At 31.8% G+C, this 22,884-nt stretch overlaps 1 protein-coding gene across 1 annotated transcript in view; it reads right to left on the bottom strand.

Moving 5' to 3' along the window:
* Nucleotides 1–1,606: 1,606 nt before the first annotated feature.
* The window catches only part of LOC127720337 (delta-1-pyrroline-5-carboxylate dehydrogenase, mitochondrial-like), a 37,346-nt gene continuing 16,068 nt past the window's right edge, over nt 1,607–22,884 (bottom strand). The window contains exons 9-16 of the mRNA XM_052226910.1: nt 18,183–18,256; nt 15,782–16,023; nt 11,616–11,701; nt 10,660–10,726; nt 9,173–9,294; nt 7,738–7,856; nt 6,813–6,932; nt 1,607–4,872 (exon numbers count right to left, since the gene is read on the bottom strand). Coding sequence (XP_052082870.1) covers nt 6,820–6,932; nt 7,738–7,856; nt 9,173–9,294; nt 10,660–10,726; nt 11,616–11,701; nt 15,782–16,023; nt 18,183–18,256 — 823 coding nt within the window. The 3' untranslated portion in view covers nt 1,607–4,872; nt 6,813–6,819. The remainder of the gene's footprint in view (nt 4,873–6,812; nt 6,933–7,737; nt 7,857–9,172; nt 9,295–10,659; nt 10,727–11,615; nt 11,702–15,781; nt 16,024–18,182; nt 18,257–22,884) is intronic.

Raw genomic sequence — 22,884 nt, 5'->3', positions numbered from 1 at the left:
GGACCCAAAATTAAAAATCTAAATACATGGTTAGATTTGGAATATCAAAGAACCTCAATAATTCAATTTTAGATGAAATCAAACAAAGTTTAATTTTGGACCCTTTTGACCTTAATGAAGACCAATTTGATAACGGGGTCCACAAATAAAAAATCTAAATACATGGTTAGATTCAGCATATCAAAGAACCCCATATATTCAATTTTTGTTGAAATCAAACAAAGTTAAATTTTGGACCCCAATTTGGACCAACTTGAAAACTGGGCCAAAAATCAAAAATCTAAATACATGTTTAGATTCAGCATATCAAAGAACCTCATATATTCAATTTTTGCTAAAATCAAACAAAGTTTAATTTTGGACCCTTTGGACCTTAATGTAGACCAATTTGAAAACTGGACCCAAAATTAAAAATCTAAATACACTGTTAGATTCGGCATAACAAATAAATAAATGTGATCAAAGATTTTACAAATCTAATGCGCCATACTGTGCAATTAAAGATTACTTCTTGAAATTTTTCAATATTTGAAATTTGAAAAAAAAATAATATTTGAAGAATAATTCTTTTTAATTTCTGAAATCTGAAATGAGAAAAAAATTGACCCCCCACAATTTCTTTTTATCCCCTCCCCCTTTTTTCCCCCAAAAAATTCTTTCCCTCAAGATATGGCCATAATCTCAATTCAAATTTCCAATGGAGTTGGCAACCATAATTACCCATTTAAATTTACCATAGTGCTAACTTAATCTTTTTTATAATAGAATTAAAAATATAGTGTCAAATCTTTCATATGGATTTTTTTGTAAAAAAAAAAGATGCAACATTTGCAGATATTTTTACTGGTCTTCCTTTATAAATATGCATTTCTTTAAACATAATTTAAAAGCAGTGTAAGGGAAGTAACCAAAATGTTGTATTTGGATTACCTCCCTTACACTGTTTTAAATTATCTTTATTGTTTATTAACCATTACTTTATACATAATTTAAAAGCAGTGTAAGGGAGATAATTTCAATGATGTATTTGATTTATCTCCCTTACACTGCTTTAAATTATGTTTTGTACTAAAGTATTTGTCCATTAACCAGAACAACCTTGTTTTTCCCCCTTTTTTGCCCCTAATTCCTAAACCGTTTGAGCCATAACCCCCCAAAGCAAATCCTAACCATCCCTTTGTGGTATGGAAACTTGTAGTATAATTTCAGAGAGATCCATACACCGTTCCACAGTTATTGTCTGGAAACTAGAAAATGCTTATTTTTGGCCCCTTTTTGGCCCCTAATTCCTTAACTGTTGGTACCATAACCCCCAAAATCAATCCCAACCTTCCTTTTGTGGTATTTAACCTTATGGTCAAATTTCAAAAAGATCCATTCACTTAAACTAAAGTTAGAGTGCGAAAATCAACGTCATACCAATATACGACCACAAAATTTTTTTGCAGTCGTATAAAAATTTCACGACAATTGGTTACTGCAAATTTGGGTTATTGTATGACATGTTGACATACAGATTGATGAACAGACTTCTGTATACCATCATCTCTTTGACAGGCATATAAAAAGTCAAGCATGGTATATAATAATAAAGAACTATAACAGACAAGTTTGTATACATTTTATTGTTTTATTATCACTTAAACAATTTTTCTATAAATAAATACCCTGATATAATGATAAATTAAATGTTAGTGAATATTCAAATCAAGCAATTCTAAAAATTTCCAAATATTATGATATAATGTGTTATTGAGGTCTTAGAAAGGGTATATAATGTGACATTCCTGGCTTTGAGTTTATAATCCCTGAGCTGAAAATATTCAGGAAACTGCCGGGGTACAAACAATGTTTTTTTTTTTTTTTACCCTGTAGTTACCTTCGGCTCAGGGAGTATAAACTCTAAGCCGGGAATGTCACATTACATACCATGTCTGAGACCTGAATAACATATAATATTTAAATCAAACAATTCTACAAATTTCAAAATATCTAACAATAATTATAGCTATCAGCTCCAAAGTATGAAATCTGACAGACTTCACAATACTGTAAATTCAGAAATTATTGTGGTTTTTATTAATGCAAATAATGTGACTGGGTGAGTATTACAATAATAACTTGCATTCTAATATCTAACAGATATATATGTAGGCAGTTTTTGCAAAAATCGCAATAATTAATCTCACATTTTTGTTCATTATGCAAAAATCACAATAATAAATGCATGCAATAATTTCTGAATTTACAGTACTAAGCACTAGTTTAGAGCAAAACCGTCCACCAATCATACATTCACACAGACAATGGATTTGGTGAATATCTAATAAATGGAAATACTAGTTCTCTAAATGAGTTGAGCACTTAGTGAGTTGATTTTATTACTAATATATGACAAATTTCCTTATGATGTCACTTAAATGATATTTAATAATGAAGTCAGCCAGTTTTTCTTACAAAAAAAAAGGCAAGTCTCCATATCATGAACCTTGGAATAATATCAGTAAATCTTAGATTTCTAAGTGTAGTTCTTATATGTAACTTAAACAAAAAACAGAATTAAATAACAAACAGTGACAATTAATGAGATCATTCAAATTTGTATTCAATGAATTTAAAGTGTCAGCTATTCAGAATATTCATAGTTCAATGATGTTACTTCTTTATTACAGTGGAGTTGCCATATGACAATGTATGATAAGAAACAATAAGTTTTTCTGTTCTATAGATATACACATGCCATCAACTTCTTGAAATACCTCTAAATTGGAAATATAAGTAGAGATAATTTATTATAAGTCATGCAATTTTTGTATCATGACAATTAACCAATTGTTTTTTTTTTTATTATTATAAAAAAAAGACAGTTTTAAGATTCTGGAACTCATTTCACAAAAACTCTTACGAGAAAAAATACTTGTATTTCATGAACATTTCAGTAAAACTAACTATTTATTGTTACCATTAGATTTTTTGCGAAACAGGCTCCCGACTGCTAATAAAAGTCTGAATAACAATAAAGAACAAATAAATATGATATTACTGTCAACATGTTTTCGGAATAAGCCTCATCATCAAGCATGCAATTTTGACTGTCAAAACAAGCTATGCAGTATAATAAAGTTATGTGTACAAAATTTCAACTACAAAACTACACAATTTGATTTAAGCTTTCAAACTAAAAACTATTAAACTCTAGCAAAATGATCTAATGTGACTCCTTAAAAAATTGGAGATCAAAAACATTATGCAAGATTTAATGAGATTCAAAATAAATACATAGTATTCAAATAGAAAATGAGAAAAAAAAACTTTTTTTTCATCATCACTCAGAAGAATATCATATTTATCACATCTGTGCTTGAGGGGTAGATCTACGTCAAGGGGCCATAACTGTAAAATCACTATAACGTTTATGTCAGCCATTGTCTTGCCTTGCTGATAATCCTGCCAATGTTACATACATATATTCTAAGCTTCTAAGTTACACAGAATATTTTATTTCTGTTTCACATGAATGTTTTATTTCTCTTTTTTTTTAAATAAAAAAAGTCATTTTGAGATTAACAAATGAATTTTAAGAAAAAATATTGACACAGAGATAGGTCTTGAAATACTCAGAAAAAAGACAATCTGATGGACATTGCTTATTTATTCTTCTATTAAAAGTAGTTCCGATCAAACTAACTTAAGCAGAAAACATTAAAATTCTTGATGATGCCGGAAAAGCAACACCTATAACTCACCTTCTGCAAAATTCTGTCGCAGGTGAAACAAAAACTACATTCATTATTCATAATCATATCACAGAATCATATACTATACAAATTATCACTGGAGTAGTACAATGGTATAAAGTTTTATAAGCCAATTTATAATGAGTACAAATATAATGTAAAGTTACAAAAATAAATAAAATCCTAGAAGATTACCAGTATATAGTGAAACTATAATTTGTTCCAAAAAAATAATTCCAACACAAAACAATTGTTTGGATTTCTAAAAACAAAATATTGAGAAATAGAATAAAAACAATAATGAGTCCCACTGATATGATAATATCATTATAGATTTTGGATGTCATAATAAAAAAGGATAATTACAAAATTAAAAAAAAAATTAAAGGATGTTTGCTCCTCTTGTTTTTTGTCAGATATTCAGAATCCCCTGATTGTATCCATGTATTGCCACTAAAAATTTTGCCCCCTAATCCACATAATTTAAACAGCCAAATTTGAAGATCCTATAAAATCCTTGTTATTTTTTTCAAAGTTTTTGAAAAAAAAAGGTGCCAATGTTAAATATATGAAAAATCTAGAGAGCATCATTCCCCACCAAATTTTCAATGGCTTATATTTTGAAAACAAGGACACAGACCCTTCATTTTTTTCTGCTTTTTCAGTTCCTTTATTTATATATTAACAATTTATAACATTCTTGTTATTTTGAAACAGAGTAGCAAACATCCTTAATTATTATTGGGAACATGCACATTAGCAAACAATCTACATACTCTCAATATAAATATTTAACAATCCCCATTAACAAATATAGCAGCCAATCAGATAACCAAACAGTTCTATCATTAACAAATACTGTGTTATTTCAAACCATTGCTGTAAATATGAGTATCACTTATAATGAAACCATATTGGTTATTGTTCTCTGAGTATTGGTTGTAATGTGGTTTTGATTAGTTGTCCCTTTATAACTTTTTGATCAGATTCATATTGTTCTTTCCAATTCCATGAATATCACTTATGGTGAAACCATATTTGGTAACTGTTCTGTAAGTTTTGATTATTATGTAGTTTTGATTGGTAATCCCTTTACAACTTTTTGATCTGTTCATATTGTTCTTTCCAATTCCCTCTGTGAAAAAATAAAACTACTGTAAATTCAGAAAATATTTAAAGGTTTTTATACACAAGTCTCAAGAGTTTTTTATGAACAAGTTACACCAGTTTACCCGAGGTCAATCAGCGCAAACAACGTCATTAAACTATGGGTTTTACCTTGACATAATAACATAAGCGTTATGACATAGGTATTTTACTGGAAAGTGCATGAATTCAAAAGTCGTATATTAATGTGAATAATACTGCTGGGTAAGTATTACAATAATAAACTCACATTCTGATATCTTATATATCTGTACGCAGCTCTTCCTTAAATCGCAATAATTACTCTTGCATTTTTGTCCATTCTTCAAAAATTGCAATATTAGATGCATTCAATATTTCTTAATTTACAGTATTTGTGATTAAGTTTCAATTTCATAGTCTTAACCTTCTGAATTATAGTGTTGGTAATAGAATAAATATATTGAAAACTCTAAATCTTTTTTTTACGTTTTTATAATTGCGACATTTGTGACATGATAGGTGTTGCAAAATTTAAATCTTACAGTTAAATGTATATAGCATAATTTGTATGAAGCATTTTCTGTAAACTAAATAATTAATCTCTCACTTTTTGTTCATTATTTAACAATTATGAAGATATATGCACACAATTATTTCAGAATTAACTGTAATCTATATGATACAAATATTGTGTTATATAGTGCTCAACATTACTTTAATAAAATGCTTTACATAGGAAGAATATGCATGACAAAAACAATTTTCGTCTAAAATGAGCAAATGTAGCTGAAAATAATATAAGACTGTTTCAACAACAAACACAAACTTGTTTGGGGGTTTTAAAGCCCTACAACTTTGTATCTAACTTGGCCTTCCAACTATTTAAATTAGAGCGCCACTGATAAGTCTAATGTAAACAAAATCACATTTCGGGTGTTCAAAATTATAAACCTGGTATCCTTTTTACAAATACTGGATCGATGCCACTGCTGGTGGATGTTTTGTCCACAAGGTTATCACCAACCCAGTAGTCAGCACTTTTGAGTTGACATGGATAATCATTGATTTGTTCATTTTCGGTAAATTTAAGGTTTAAAAATGTTTTCATTTGAGCACCACTGATGCATCTTATGTAGATTAACACACGTCTGGCATACTGGATTATAAGCCTGGTATCTTTGGCAAGTTAAACTTTTGACACAGATATATGTCACACCAGTATGTACTTACCATAGTGATTCAAATGCTAAAATTTGAATGGCAATATTGAAACATGTATACTATGAAAAAGTCAATGGATCATGACAGAGGAGGTTGGTTCAGATAATCTCCATGGAAATGTTAATTAAACTACCAATCAAATAGCAATGACCTACAATTAGTGGATCCCTTAAATCAACAGACATGTAATCAACTTTAACAACCATTAAAACTGCTGGGGTCATCATCTAAAACTGCATATTTAAGGATGTTCGCTCCTCTTGTTTTTGAATTTTTGCCAGATTTTCGGAATCCTCTGGTTTTATCCATGTTTGGCCATTAAATAATTTTGTCCACTAACCCCTACTTTTCTTTTCATAATTTTATTACATATAGTTTGAAAAGCCATATTTGAAAATCTTATAAAATCCTTATTATTTTTTCGTTGTTTTGAAAGAAAAAAGGTGCTGATGTTAAATGTATGAAAAATCTAGAGAGAATCATTTCCCCCCAAATTTTCAAAGGCTTATATCTCGAAAACAAGCACACGGACCCTTCATTTTTTTCTGCTTTCTTGGTTCCATTATTCATATACTATCATTTTATAACAGTCTTTTAAAAAGCTTGTTATTTTGAAACAGAGTAGCGAACATCCTTAAGTCTCTCCTCCATGACTTTGACAAGACAAGACAAAAAATACTTGTTGTAATCCAACAAACTTTAGAGTAAAATTATATGTTATATCACCTGTCTATCAATTCATGTATGGATAATCCCAAGCTGTGAGAGGTTTAAATGTCTCCTTTACTGATTGTATTGAAGCAAATCTTAGTAGATAGTTAGCACCTCCTGCTTTGTCATTGGTTCCTATAAATATAATTGTATGTCATTGGTTCCTATAAATATAATTGTATGTCATTGGTTCCTATAAATATATATGTAGGTCATGTAAACACATTAGAAATGTTGCTTTCATATACATTATTCGTACAGTGTAGGAAAATATAAAATTTATTTGTATGAGCTTTAGAAACAGAAAGAAAAGCAAGGCTAGCTTCTGTTCATAGTGAGTAGAAATAAAATTCACATTTTCATACACTGTACAAATATTGTTTTTATCCTGCAATTTAACATTGACCTTAAATGCAGTTTTTTTACATGTCACCCGTTGAATTGGTTTTTGATTGAAAATAACATGACTTAACCGCGATGAGGACTCCAAATTGAACTGTGTAGCAACAATTATTTGAACTTGACCATATGCTCGCAACAAAAGACGGATACCAGGAGACTATCGTTATAAACGTATACTGTAGAAAGGTCAATTGCAGAATAAATTCTATTACTCCATATTGGATGAAAGCTAACTCAATGAATATTTAGTAAAAATGGAGAAAAAAAAGAAAAATTGGACTAAAAGTTCTTTTACAAAAGTTTCATTTAAAATTGTGTATTGGTGGAAAAGGCGTCACATTTCTTACTTTTATTTGGTGTAGAAAAGCCCTAACTACACAGCAAAAAGTATACTCTTAAATAATGGATGGTCTCTTGTGAGACACTGATTCCGAAAGATAATTCTCTCATCATTCATGTAGATTTAAAATGAAAAATTACCCCCATGACAGGAGTATCATAAGATAGGGGACAGCAACATTCTTTCTTAAGTTCATACCTGATAATCTGCTGCCACCAAATGGTTGCTGTCCTACTACTGATCCCGTTGATTTATCATTTATGTAAAAATTACCAGCACAGTCCCTGAATTTGTCTGTAAGTTCTTTTTTCACTACCCTGTAAAAAAATGTTTGAAATACTGAGGGGCAGAATGACCTTTCAGAATGTCAGGATTGAACCATTTAATTCATAAGATCGTGATAGGGGAACAGACACATTAATCACAGGAATTCATGATTTATTTTCTATGGAATTTGGGATGAGACCCCAAACTTACTTAACAAGATCAATAAAAATTTCTTATCTCTATCACCATAATAACTGTCAAGATCAAGACAATATCAACATTCCTTTTATAACAATAATATTCTTTAGTTTACTTTTACAACATATGGGTTAGGGGAGGGCTGAACGCTTACAAACATGTTTAACCCTGCCAAATTCTTCATGTCCCAAGCCAGGAGCCTGTAGTTCAGTGGTTGTCGTTGGTTCATGTCTGTTATATTTGTATTTTTCGTAAATTGTTTTGTTATAAATTAGGCGTTTAATTTTCTCTCTTAAATTGTTTCATATTTTTTGTCCGGGCCTTTTATAGCCGACTATAGGGTATGAATTTTTCTCATTGTTGAAGGATGTACAGTTGCCTATAATTGCTTACATCCACTTTACTTGAACTTTGGTGGATAGTTGACTCATTGGCAATCATACCTCATCTCCATATTTTTAAATTGATAAAAGGGGAGAAAAGGGTTATATCACATGACCACAGGTTTACTCTACTACATGTGTACCCAGAGGCGGATTTAGGGGGACCAGGGTGCCCAGGCCTCCTTATGGAGCTTTATTTATGGCAAATCCAGACTTATAACCAGTTCCCCTACAAATTTTCCCCCCCTTTTTCAACATCCTGGATACGCGTCTGGTACCAGGTCAGGTTTTCAAGTGTGTATCGTTGTCTTTGATGTTATTTTCTTTCCTGGTGATTTTTGTTGTAATTGGTGCAATTTGCTATAGTGCATAATATCTTATTTTTATGAATTTCTAAAACAAAATTTTACATAAATCAAGTTTTTTATTTCATTTACTTCTGCTTCAACATTCTAGTATTTTTCCACCTCAACAGAACTTATTAGGTGTTAATTCTACAAGTTTAAGTGGAGAATTGATTATTTATTGTTTTCGTGAATCCCAAAACTTTCCTTCAAATGTTCAGTTTTTCAAAATTGATAGCCTTCATACTACAGGTATAAATCATATTGGGCAAATTTATCATAAATAAATCTTTATTTTTTGCGGTTTTTAGTTTCGGTCTTCTTGTTTTCTGACAGGTAATCTGTCATGGATGAACCTTTGCCCTACAAAAATATCAGTATTAAAATAGCTTAGAAATTTCTCTGTTTGCAGCAATATAAGGAATACTTTCTGGTACTAACTCGTCCAAAGCAAAAATTGCTCCTGTAAGCGCAAATGGTGAGGTCTCTTTGAGGATATCAGCTACTTCTTTGTACTGGTCGTCTGGATATGGATAGACTGTCAAGACCGGACCAAAAATTTCCTACAATATAATAATAATAAATGCATATAAGGGAGCTACCATTTGATTTTTATGAGGGGGGCTAGGATAAAATTTGAAAAAAATGGCAGGACAGGAGTTTTGAGTAAAAAAAAAAGGCAGGATGAACAACTTGGCAAACAAATAAGGCAGAATGAGCAACTTGGCAAAAAAAAAGGCAGGATGACAATTTAAGTTAAAAAAGTCAGGATAAGCTAATAAAAAAAAAGGCAGGACCAAATAGAGTGAAAAATAAAAAGGCAGGACAGAGATTACAACTTAAAGAAAATGCAGGACAAAATTTTTCATCCTAGCCCCCCCATAAAAATCAAATCGTAGCTCCCTAATGTTATAAAGGGGCATAACTCGAGAACGGTAACCTCACCCAAATTCAAACTTGATCTGTATTTTGTGGTAATAAGCATTGTGTATTAGTTTCATTATATTTGGTTGAGGCAAACTAAAGTAAGAGAACGGAAACCAATTTTGGGATGTATGTACGGAAAGACAACGGTAACACTTAATGCCCCCTCAGGTGATGGCGAGGGCATAAAAATCTTACCCAAAATTTAATTTTTAGATACCATGGATTCATTATTATTTGTGGGATACGGATTTTTGTAATTTCTTGGGATAAGAAAACCACACATTTAAATATTCAATGAAGTACACATTTTTTAAAAGCTTATATACTGACTTTGGCAAATCCATTAATTCAATTATATACCAAAAACAAGTTTTCCTCAAACCACAAAAAATGGTTTACTAAAAAATAATTGACAATGTCTGTTTTCTTACTAAAAAATAATTGACAATGTCTGTTTTCCTACTCAGAAATAATTGACAATGTCTGTTTTCTTACTCTGAAATAACTGACAATGTCTGTTTTCTTACTCAGGAATAATTGACAATGTCTGTTTTCCTACTCAGAAATAATTGACAATGCCTGTTTTCTTACTCAGAAATAATTGACAATGTCTGTTTTCCTACTCAGAAATAATTGACAATGTCTGTTTTCCTACTCAGAAATAATTGACAATGTCTGTTTTCCTACTCAGATATAATTGGCAATGTCTGTTTTCTTACTCAGGAATAATTGACAATATCTTGTTCTTTTAACTCAATGATAATTGACAATGTCTGGTTTTTTTTTCACTAAAACATAATTGACAATGTCTCCTGTCTCTCTTACTCAAAAATAATTGACATTGTCTCCTGTTTTCTTACTCAAAATAATTGACAATTTTTGTCTTCTTACTCAAAAATAATTGACATCTGTTTTCTTTCTTATGATTAACCTACAAGACAGCTTTGAAAACAACAAATTTGGTATGAGTGATTATGAAATAAAAGACAAAATAAATTTACCTCTTTCATAATTTTATCATCAGGGTCTGTTGTCTCTATGATGGTTGGCTCCACAAAATACCCCTTGCTGAAATAAACACAAAGAATGAATCAACTGTGCCTTTTGATTGGGGCTATTCTAGAAAAAAATATATGGGCAGGGAGGGGGGTTTGAAAGACACTTGAATTATTTTTGTATGGGTGAGTGACAAAATCAGACATTCTGGAAGCACATGTTCACAAATACGTAAGTAATAAAAACTTTAATTTCACTTCAGTTTGGAATCAAATCCATTTCCTTTGACCCATACTGTTTTTCTGAAGATTTTTAATAATCAATAAGTGGAATTATTACAATTTTAAAAGGAACATATGAAAATTGGTATGGATTTCTATTTAGAGTTGATGAAGTACAGAAGGGGTTATTGTTACTAAAGAACGATTATTAATTCCTCGCAAATTTTTAATGTTATTGGCTGAAAACCTCCGGATAAATGAACAAAATAATTTATTAATCATGTTAATAATCTAAAAACTAGATGGTGAAATGTAGGCATTACATTTTGTATGTCTGTTGTAGCAAATTCTAATGATTTTCATATTATTTTGTTTTGTCATTTGTATGTAAAATTCTGTTAGGTACCTTTATCATGTTTATTGGGTCTCTCGGCTGACCACATTTGTTTACAGAGAATTTTCTCCCCGTAATATATCAACAACATTGCTTAAATCATGAATATGACAACTACGACCCTCGCAATCTCATTTATTTTGTTGTTTCAAAAATAAAAAATTTTAACTATAAATTCATGTGTTGGTCATTACTCAGGTGAGGTTTTTTGCAACTTCGTTATCAATGTGAATTCATGGAGGCCTTTAAACCTGTCTACAGGTTACACTGTTTCCCTATATACATTGTTGTCTTACAACTTTATAACTTATCATGACTAATCATTGTTAAAAGTAAGTATAGTTACCTGTTATCACAATTACCGCCAGCTACTATCTTCAAATTTGGTGACGATTTGGCGTGGTCTAAATATGCTTTATTTCTATCAAATGACTGAAAAATAAAAAAATATCATGTTAAATATTTAATAAAATGCTATGCTGGGCGCAGCTGGATACGACCACAAAGGTCGATCCCTGAACAGTCCAGGCAAGTATGGACACTACATTCAAGCTTGATACAGCTCTGAATTTGTATTGTGATTAAATATTTGACATATCATAGGTTTCTGTCACAGAATGAATGTGGTCAAAGAACTGAAAAATTTGAAATTGGATTTTACTATAAAAGTCCAATATCCAAAATCTAAATACACAGTTAGATTCAGCATATCCAAGTACACTAAGAATTTAATTAATTTATTTATTAATGGATCATAATATCTTAGTACAAGATGGAATTTTGCGGTTGTATAAAAATATTATACCACTGGGAATTTTTTTAGTCATCTATTCTCTTCATTAAATAAATTTATGAAGAAAATGGGACGATTTTATTTGTCAGTTTTATTGATTGGTTGTTTGGTGCTTAACACCACTTCTAGCACTATTGTCTAATGGCCATCAATTTTTATCGGTGGAGGAATCTTGAGTGCCTGGAGAGAACCATCGACCTTCAGTAGGAAAACTGACAATTCTTGACAATCTAGATAGGAGTCTGCCATGTGCAGGATTTGAACTCACAACCTCAGTGTTGACAGGCAAGTGATACTTTGCATAGCCTATTTGTCAGACAAAATTATGCAATTAGGCAGAGTATGCTTATATCCAAAATGCAAAATACGGAGTCAAACAAGATCAATCCATAATTAATTAACACCTATTTAGAGCGAATGGTCATGTTTTGACAATAATTACCGGTTTGACATTCTTATGACCTCAAGGCTTAAATTAAACAAGGGAAACAAATTTACCTGTACACATTGAGGGAAAATAATCCTATAAACACAAAAGAAACTGTTTTAAACACAAAAGGAAATTATAAAATAATAAAATGCTCCGCAGGGCGCAGCTTGATACGACCGCAGAGGTCGAACCCTGAACAGTTGGGGCAAGTATGGACACAACATTCAAGCTTGATACAGCTTTGCATTTGGATTGTGATTAAATATTTGACACAGCATAGGTTTCTGACACAGAATGAATGTGGTCTAAGAACTTAAAAATTTTAAATTGGACATTCACCTATTATGGTCCAATATCCAAAATCTAAATACATGGTTAGATTCAGCATATCAAAGAACCCCAAGAATTCAATTTTTGATGAAATCAAACAAAGTTTAATTTTGGACCCTTTTGACCTCAATGTGGACAAAGTTGAAAACGCGGCCCAAAAATCAAAAATCTAAATACATGGTTAGATTCAGAATATCAAAGAACCCCATATATTCAATTTTTGTTGAAATCAAACAAAGTTTAATTTTGGACCCCGATTTGGACCAACTTGAAAACTGGGCCCATAATCAAAAATCTAAATACATGTTTAGATTCAGCATATCAAAGAACCCTAAGAATTCAATTTTTGTTAAAATCAAATTAAGTTTAATTTTGGACCCTTTGGACCTTAATGTAGACCAATTTGAAAACGGAACCAAAAATTAAGAATCTAAATACATGGTTAGATTCGGCATATCAAAGAACCCCAATAATTCAATTTTTGATGAAATCAAACAAAGTTTAATTTTGGACCCTTTGGACCTCAATTTGGACCAATTAAAAAAACGGGGCCCAAAATCCAAAAACTAAATACACGGTTAGATTCAGCATATTAAAGAAACCCAAGAATTCAAGAATAAAACCCCATTGAAATTGGTCAAGAAATAAGCAATTTATACGAAGTATCTTCTTTTGCACAATACTGTGCAATTAAATATTTCTTGCTATTGCGCAATACTGTACAATTGACAATTTCTTGCTATTGCGCAATATTGTGCTATTGGATATTTCTTGCTATTGCGCAATACTGTGCAATTGAAGATTTCTTGCTATTGCGCAATACTGTGCAATTGAAGATTTCTTGCTATTGTGCAATACTGCGCAATTGAAAATTTCTTGCTATTGCACAATACTTATTATATAATAATTTACACATCCTGTTTGGTGTGTATCTCCTACCATATCATTATTATTTGCTTTTAAATATAAATCAGAAATAACCAACTTAAAATGGAAAATTTTAAAAGAAAAAAAAAAATGAAAAAAAAAAAAATCCCCCCCCCACAAATATTTTGAACCCCCTTATGATTCATCACCCCCAAACTCAATCCCAGCCTTCCCTTTGTGGAATGGTACCTTGCAGTACAATTTCAGAGAGATCCATACACTTGAACACAAGTTATTGTCTGGAAACTAGAAAAATGTGTTTTTTGGCCCCTTTTTGGCCCCAAATTCCTAAACGTTTAGGGCAATTACCCCCAAACTCAAACCCAGCTTTCCCTTTGTGATATGGAACCTTGTAGTACAATTTCAGAAAGATCCATACACTTACACACAAGTTATTGTCCTGAAACTAGAAAAATGCTTGTTTTTTGCCCCTTTTTGGCCCCTAATTCCTAAAATATTGAGGCAATTACCCCCATCATCAATCCCAGCCTTCCCTTTGTGGTATGGTACCTCGCAGTACAATTTCAGAGAGATCCATGCACTTGAACACAAGTTATTGTCTGGAAACTAGAAAAATGCTTATTTTTGGCCCCTTTTTGGCCCCCAATTCCTAAATGTTTCGGCAATTACCCCCAAACTCAATTCCAGCTTTCCCTTTGTGATATGGAACCTTGTAGTACAATTTCAGAAAGATCCATACACTTACACACAAGTTATTGTTATGAAACTAGAAAAATGCTTGTTTTTTGCCCCTTTTTTGGCCCCTAATTCCTAAAATTTTGAGGCAATTACCCCCAAAATCAATCCCAGCATTCCTTTTGTGATATGGAACCTTGTGGTACAATGTCAGAGAGATCCATACACTAACACACAAGTTATGTCTGGAAGTTACAAAAATGCTTATTTTTGGCCCCTTTTTGGCCCCTAATTCCTTTACTGTTGGTACCATAACCCCCAAAAACAATCCCAACCTTCCTTTTGTGGTATTGAACCTTGTGGTAAAATTTCATAGAGATCCATTCACTTAAACTAAAGTTAGAGTGCGAAAACCAATGTGTCTTCGGACGACGCCGGACGACGCCAGACGACGACGACGCCGGACGACGACGACGCCAACGTCATACCAATATACGACCACAAAAATTTTTTTGCGGTCGTATAAAAACGAAAATTAAGATGCATTTTAGAATGAATACTTACCAAATTGACATTTTCAGTAAGAACAAAAATCGTCAGTTTTAACTAAGCATATCTGGCTGGTGATTATTTTCTATGCAATTAACCTAAAGGCCACTGGTTAGGCTATGCAGATAATCAAAGTTTTTAGCATTAGATGTATGGGAATGGTTTTGTGCAGAAGAAAATTAAACAATTAAATGAATTATGCTATTATCCGTATGCGATTAAGTGGAGTCGACTGTAATAAGTATATGTTATGATGGTATGATACTAAACCCCTAACGGGAAGGATTGTGTCTGATATTCATATGATGAAGACATAATCTTTCAATCAGTTTAATTGAAGTCTGGAGCTGGCATGTCAGTTAACTGCTAGTAGTCTGTTGTTATTTATGTATTATTGTCATTTTGTTTATTTTCTTTGGTTACATCTTCTGACATCAGACTCGGACTTCTCTTGAACTGAATTTTAATGTGCGTATTGTTATGCGTTTACTTTTCTACATTGGCTAGAGGTATAGGGGGAGGGTTGAGATCTCATAAACATGTTTAACCCCGCCGCATTTTTGCGCCTGTCCCAAGTCAGGAGCCTCTAGCCTTTGTCAGTCTTGTATTATTTTTAATTTTAGTTTCTTGTGTACAATTTGGAGTTTAGTATGGCGTTCATTATCACTGAACTAGTATATATATATTTGTTTAGGGGCCAGCTGAAGGACGCCTCCGGGTGCGGGAATTTCTCGCTGCATTGAAGACCTGTTGGTGACCTTCTGCTGTTGTCTGTTCTATGGTCGGGTTGTTGTCTCTTTGACACATTCCTCATTTCCTTTCTCAATTTTATTGTGTATAAAATTACCTTATCATCAATAATGGCTGACACAAAAGTCTCTACGTCCAATGGTGACCCAACTTTAATCTTCTTGTGTATTTTTAACATTTTCTCCTTGACCTCCGGCCACATGGATTGTGGAATATACATCCGAGAACATGCTGAACATTTTTGTCCCCCATATTCAAACGCTGACCTGATTGTTCCATTCACCACACTTTCTAAATCACCTGACTTGTGGACAAAATGGAAATTTTTACCACCACATTCTAAAAATATAACAAAACATTTCACAACCATTTAGAACATTAAACATGTTAAAGACATAATCATATTTAGAAAAAATTCATTGAGGTTTTCGTAAAGTTTTTTTTTACTGCTTTTACTTTTTGTCGGATATCTTGATACTAGTTTTAGAGCACTCTGTACCACTGCATTAAAGAGAAAATAATTGTTTCTTTTATTAATTGGTGCTTTTATACATTTAGCTATGCAGTTAAAAATAATTAACACCGTAAGGAACCACTAAATCGGGCCCGGTCAGAAAAAACATAAAGAAAGTAGTACATATTTTAAACAAAATAGTTCCTATGCATAGCTATAAATTTGTCAATAAGTATTAAAAGGTTTGGGTAATTTTGGGTAAGGAACCACTAAATCGGGCCCGGTCAGAAAAAACATATAGAAAGTAGTACATATTTTAAACAAAATAGTTCCTATGCATAGCTATAAATTTGTCAATAAGTATTAAAAGGTTTGGGTAATTTTGGTATCAAGCAAAAACTTAATGACTTGGGATCACTGTAGAACCCTTGTTCAAACTTTATTTTGAATATTAAAACAAATATAGGAAATTATAATAGGAGAGCACATTAGCTCTGTTGTTAAGTTAGAGAACGGTAACGAAAAATTCAGATTTTTTTCCATTTGTAAAGGGGCATAACTCTAGAACGGTTAAAGTGATGACACCAAAACTCAAACTTGATATGTGTTTTGTGGGAAAAAGCATTGTGTATAAGATTCATAACATTTGGTTGTGGCAAACTTAAGTTAGAGAACGGAAACGAAAAATTCAGCAATTTTTCCATTTGTAAAGGGGCATAACTCTAGAAAGGTAAAAGTGACGTCACCCTAATTCAAACTTGATCTGTGGTCTGTGGTAATAAGCATTGTGTATAAGTTTCATAACATTTGAATAAGGCAAACTAAAGTTAGAGAACAGAAACCAAGTTCGAGACATGCGGATATACGGAAGGACATACAGACGGACAAGGGTAAAACGTAATGCCCCCTCCTCTACAGCGGGGGCATAAAAATTATCTTCCCTTTTACATGTAAGATAGGGTTCACATGCTGATAATCTCAAATTAAATGAGAAGGGACATCACGATGTAATGGCATTGGTAGCTGTGTTAATAACAGCACCATTGTCATTCTATTGAATCATGAAGTTAATCACAAGAAAGATTAACTAGCACTGTGAGTTAACTCATAAAAGGCTCTCCCATGCTTTCAGAGACTATTATTTCATATAATATTGCAACACTGAAGTACTTAAATAAGATTATCTCCCCTTTTACATATGAGAGAGGGATCACATGTTGATAATCTCATAGAAGGGACATTAAGTATAAATAAGAACATGTGGTACGAGTGCCAATGAGACAACTCATCATCCAAGTTAAGATTCATTTTAGTCCAAAGAAGATGAATTTATTGAGGACTATTTCAAATTTGCAGTTAGTGTATGGATATGCGTAAGATCAAGAAATGAGTGGAGAATTATTGTAACTCCATCGCAACATGAGAATGATGACAATAAAAAAATAAACAATAATAAAATTGTGTAAAATTGGTAATGATAGGTCAGAAAAGACATCACTCATACATGTAACTCAAGGTCAAAACTCATACAAAATTGGAGATCATTCATATGATACATAATTAACAAAAAAGTTCATGAGCTAACCATAATGATATAAATGTATGGAAATATGTTAAGGACGTTCGCTCCTCTGTTTAAAAAAAACAAGCTTTTTAAAAGACTGTTATAAATTGATAGTATATAAATAACAGAACTTAAAAAGCAGAAAAAAAAGATAGGTCTGCGATCTTGTTTTTGAGATATAATACATTGAAAATTTGGCCAGAAATTATTCTCTCTAGATTTTTCATACATTTAACATTAATTTTTAGCACCTTTTTTCTTTCAAAAAATATGAAAAAATAACAAGGAATTTTTAAGATTTTCAAACATGGCTTTTTAAACTATATGTAATACAATTATGAAAAGAAAAGTAGGAGTTAACAGGCAACATTTTTTAATGGCACTACATGGATAAAACTAGAGGATTCTGAATATCTGACAAAAAGTCAAAAACAAGAGTAGCGAACATCCTTTAAAAATAAATAAATGTATGATAATTACCTCCTATTAATCTAGGATATGTTCTGTAGTTTTCTATATTATTTGCTACTTGTTTCCATAGATGTTGGAATGTTCTGTAAAGAAAAACATACTGTTAAGACATGAGTCTTACATAGGAGATGTGCCGTCTGCTACAGGTATTTTAAAATTGAATGGCATACTTAAGAGCAACAAAATAACACATTAATTTAGGATGTTTGCTGCTCTGTTTTAAAATAACAAGCTTTTTAAAAAAATTTCATAGTATATAATTGAACTAAAACAAAAGAAAAAAAAACGAAAGACTTTGGAAGTAATACCACCATTGTTTTTCCCTCTAAGTCTTTGTTAAATTGGCATTTTTCAAAAAATTATGCAGAATTTATCTTTATTTCAAATAAAGAACTACTTGTCATGAGTAAAGTTTTATCCTGTTCAGTACTACAGTGAAAATTTCACATAACATTTCACTCCATATAAGGTAAAAACCCTCACGAGGAGTAAACCAATCAAATTTGCACTCCCTTTCTTCCTGTTTACAAGCTTTAGTAATCATGTCTCTTCAAGTTTCCAAATATTCTATAGACAAACCAAATAAAAAAAGAATGGTGCTTTGAACCACCCAAGATATAAGTTTAAGAATCAGAAATTTATTGCTGTAAGGAAATGTCGGATTAATTTCCTACAACTGTCAAATTTAAGGGAATATTTGTTTTCGACCCTTTTCTGTATGCAACTAGAGGTGACATACTATGATTTGGTTGTATTACACCTTAAGTATTTGTTTTTGAGATATAAACCATTGAAAATTGGTTGGGAAATGCTTCTAGATTTTTCTATACATTTACGATTGGCACCTTTTATCTATCAAAAACTATGAAAAAATAACATGGATTTTATAAGATTTTCAAAATGGCTTACTTAACTAAATGTTATAAAAATATGAAAAGAAAATTAGGGGTTAGCAGGCAAAATTTTTAATGGCTCCAAATGGATAAAACCAGAGGATTCTGAATATCTGACAAAAAGTCAAAAACAAGAGCAGAAAACATCCTTAACTGATTCGTGTTGGCCTTATACAGCAATGGTACAATAGTCTTTATCGCGTCAACAGCCTATCAATTATTTGATATGAACATTGAAAACTTACAAACATTCATGATTATAAATCAAAATAATACAAAAGTTGTGGTATATTGGTGAAAAATTAAGAATTTGTGGTATGATTGCCAATAAGACAACTATCCATCAAAGAGCAAAGGATAAAGATGTAAACAAATGTAGGTTATAATAGGGCTATCAACAATGTGCAAACCCCATACAGTATGGTAAACTAGTAGTGACAAAATGTTACACAATTCAAAACAATAAAATAACTGTGATGTTACAACTCAACACTTTCAAGCTGCTGACCAAATATGATATCATTCTGTTCAGTAATTTTTAAGAAAAGCATGACCAAATACTTGTTTTACCAATAGACAAGAAGACCAGAGGATTGAAATATACCCAGTAGAATAAATGAACAATAATGGGGACAGTTAGCTGGTTTCTGTCAAATTGTAAGGATCTTAAAAAGGTGATGATTTGTTTTCAGTAAGGATCAGGTTTAGGGTTAGGTTTATGTCTCTGAGTTAAGGTGCTAAGGCTCATTCATGAAGGTTATACAGTGACCTGTAGTTGCTTACTTCTACTTCATTTGGTCTAGATCTCTAGTGGAGAGATTTCTCATTGGCAATCATAATAAATCTTATTATTATTATAAGCTGAGCATATTAAGAGAAAAACTATCAAAATCGCCAAGTTCCCCTATAAAAAGTAATAAAATGCTCCGCAGGGCGCAGCTTGATACGACCGCAGAGGTTGAACCCTGAACAGTTGGGGCAAGTATGGACACAACATTCAAGCTTGATACAGCTCTGAATTTGGATTGTGATTAAATATTTGACACAGCATATGTTTCTGACACAGAATGAATGTGGTCTAAGAACTTAAAAATTTTAAATTGGACATTCACCTATTATGGTCCAATATCCAAAATCTAAATACATGGTTAGATTCAGCATATTAATGAACCCCCAAGAATTCAATTTTTGATGAAATCAAACAAAGTTTAATTTTGGACCCTTTTGACCTCAATGTGGACAAAGTTGATAACAGGGCCCAAAAATCAAAAATCTAAATACATGGTTAGATTCAGCATATCAAAGAACCCCATATATTCAATTTTTGTTGAAATCAAGCAAAGTTTAATTTTGGACCCCGATTTGGACCAACTTGAAAACTGGGCCCATAATAAAAAATCTAAATACATGTTTAGATTCAGCATTCAAAGAACCCTAAGAATTCAATTTTTGTTAAAATCAAACAAAGTTTAATTTTGGACCCTTTGGACCTTAATGTAGACCAATTTGAAAACGGAACCAAAAATTAAGAATCTAAATACACGGTTAGATTCGGCATATCAAAGAACCCCAATAATTCAATTTCTGTTGAAATCAAACAAAGTTTAATTTTGGACCCCGATTTGGACCAACTTGAAAACTGGGCCCATAATCAAAAATCTAAATACATGGTTAGATTCAGCATATCAAAGAACCCCATATATTCAATTTTTGTTGAAATCAAACAAAGTTTAATTTTGGACCCCGATTTGGACCAACTTGAAAACTGGGCCCATAATCAAAAATCTAAATACATGGTTAGATTCAGCATATCAAAGAACCCCATATATTCAATTTTTGTTGAAATCAAACAAAGTTTAATTTTGGACCCTTTTGACCTCAATGTGGACCAACTTGAAAACTGGGCCCATAATCAAAAATCTAAATACATGGTTAGATTCAGCATATCAAAGAACCCCATATATTCAATTTTTGTTGAAATCAAACAAAGTTTAATTTTGGACCCCGATTTGGATCAACTTGAAAACTGGGCCCATAATCAAAAATCTAAATACATGGTTAGATTCAGCATATCAAAGAACCCCATATATTCAATTTTTGTTGAAATCAAACAAAGTTTAATTTTGGACCCCGATTTGGACCAACTTGAAAACTGGGCCCATAATCAAAAATCTAAATACATGGTAAGATTCAGCATATCAAAGAACCCCATATATTCAATTTTTGTTGAAATCAAACAAAGTTTAATTTTGGACCCCGATTTGGACCAACTTGAAAACTGGGCCCATAATCAAAACTCTAAATACATGGTTAGATTCAGCATATCAAAGAACCCCATATATTCAATTTTTGTTGAAATCAAACAAAGTTTAATTTTGGACCCTTTTGACCTCAATGTGGACAAAGTTGATAACAGGGCCCAAAAATCAAAAATCTAAATACATGGTTAGATTCAGCATATCAAAGAACCCCATATATTCAATTTTTATTGAAATCAAACAAAGTTTAATTTTGGACCCCGATTTGGACCAACTTGAAAACTGGGCCCATAATCAAAAATCTAAATACATGGTTAGATTCAGCATATCAAAGAACCCCATATATTCAATTTTTGTTGAAATCAAACAAAGTTTAATTTTGGACCCCGATTTGGACCAACTTGAAAACTGGGCCCATAATCAAAAATCTAAATACATGTTTAGATTCAGCATATCAGAGAACCCTAAGAATTCAATTTTTGTTAAAATCAAACAAAGTTTAATTTTGGACCCTTTGGACCTTAATGTAGACCAATTTGAAAACGGAACCAAAAATTAAGAATCTAAATACACGGTTAGATTCGGCATATCAAAGAACCCCAATAATTCAATTTCTGATGAAATCAAACAAAGTTAAATTTTGGACCCTTTGGACCTCAATGTGGACCAATTTAAAAACGGGGCCCAAAATCCAAAAACTTAATACACGGTTAGATTCTGCATATTAAAGAACCCCAAGAATTCAAGAATAAAACCCTATTGAAATTGATCAAGAAATAAGCAATTTATACGAAGTATCTTCTTTTGCACAATACTGTGCAATTGAATATTTCTTGCTATTGCGCAATACTGTACAATTGACAATTTCTTGCTATTGCGCAATATTGTGCTATTGGATATTTCTTGCTATTGCGCAATACTGTGCAATTGGAGATTTCTTGCTATTGTGCAATACTGTGCAATTGAACATTTCTTGCTATTGTGCAATACTGTGCAATTGAAAATTTCTTGCTATTGCACAATACTTATTATATAATAATTTACACATTCTGTTTGGTGTGTATCTCCTACCATATCATTATTATTTGCTTTTAAATATAAATCAGAAATAACCAACTTAAAATGGAAAATTTTAAAAGAAAAAAAAAGGAAAAAAAGAAAAAAAAAAAAAAAAAAAAAAAAATCCCCCCCCTCAAAAATTTTTTGAACCCCCTTATGATTCATCACCCCCAAACTCAATCCCAGCCTTCCCTTTGTGGTATGGTACCTTGCAGTACAATTTCAGAGAGATCCATACACTTGAACACAAGTTATTGTTTGGAAACTAGAAAAATGCTTATTTTTGGCCCCTTTTTGGCCCCCAATTCCTAAACGTTTCGGGCAATTACCCCCAAACTCAATTCCAGCTTTCCCTTTGTGATATGGAACCTTGTAGTACAATTTCAGAAATATCCAAACACTTACACACAAGTTATTGTCATGAAACTAGAAAAATGCTTGTTTTTTGCCCCTTTTGTGGCCCCTAATTCCTAAAATTTTGATGCAATTACCCCCAAAATC

The sequence above is a fragment of the Mytilus californianus genome, unplaced genomic scaffold, assembly GCF_021869535.1.
Source record: "Mytilus californianus isolate M0D057914Y unplaced genomic scaffold, xbMytCali1.0.p SCAF_11, whole genome shotgun sequence".
In the NCBI taxonomy this organism is placed as follows: Eukaryota; Metazoa; Mollusca; class Bivalvia; order Mytilida; family Mytilidae; genus Mytilus; species Mytilus californianus.
Note: the sequence above shows the minus strand (reverse complement) of the source record. Positions and strands in the feature narration are given on the sequence as shown.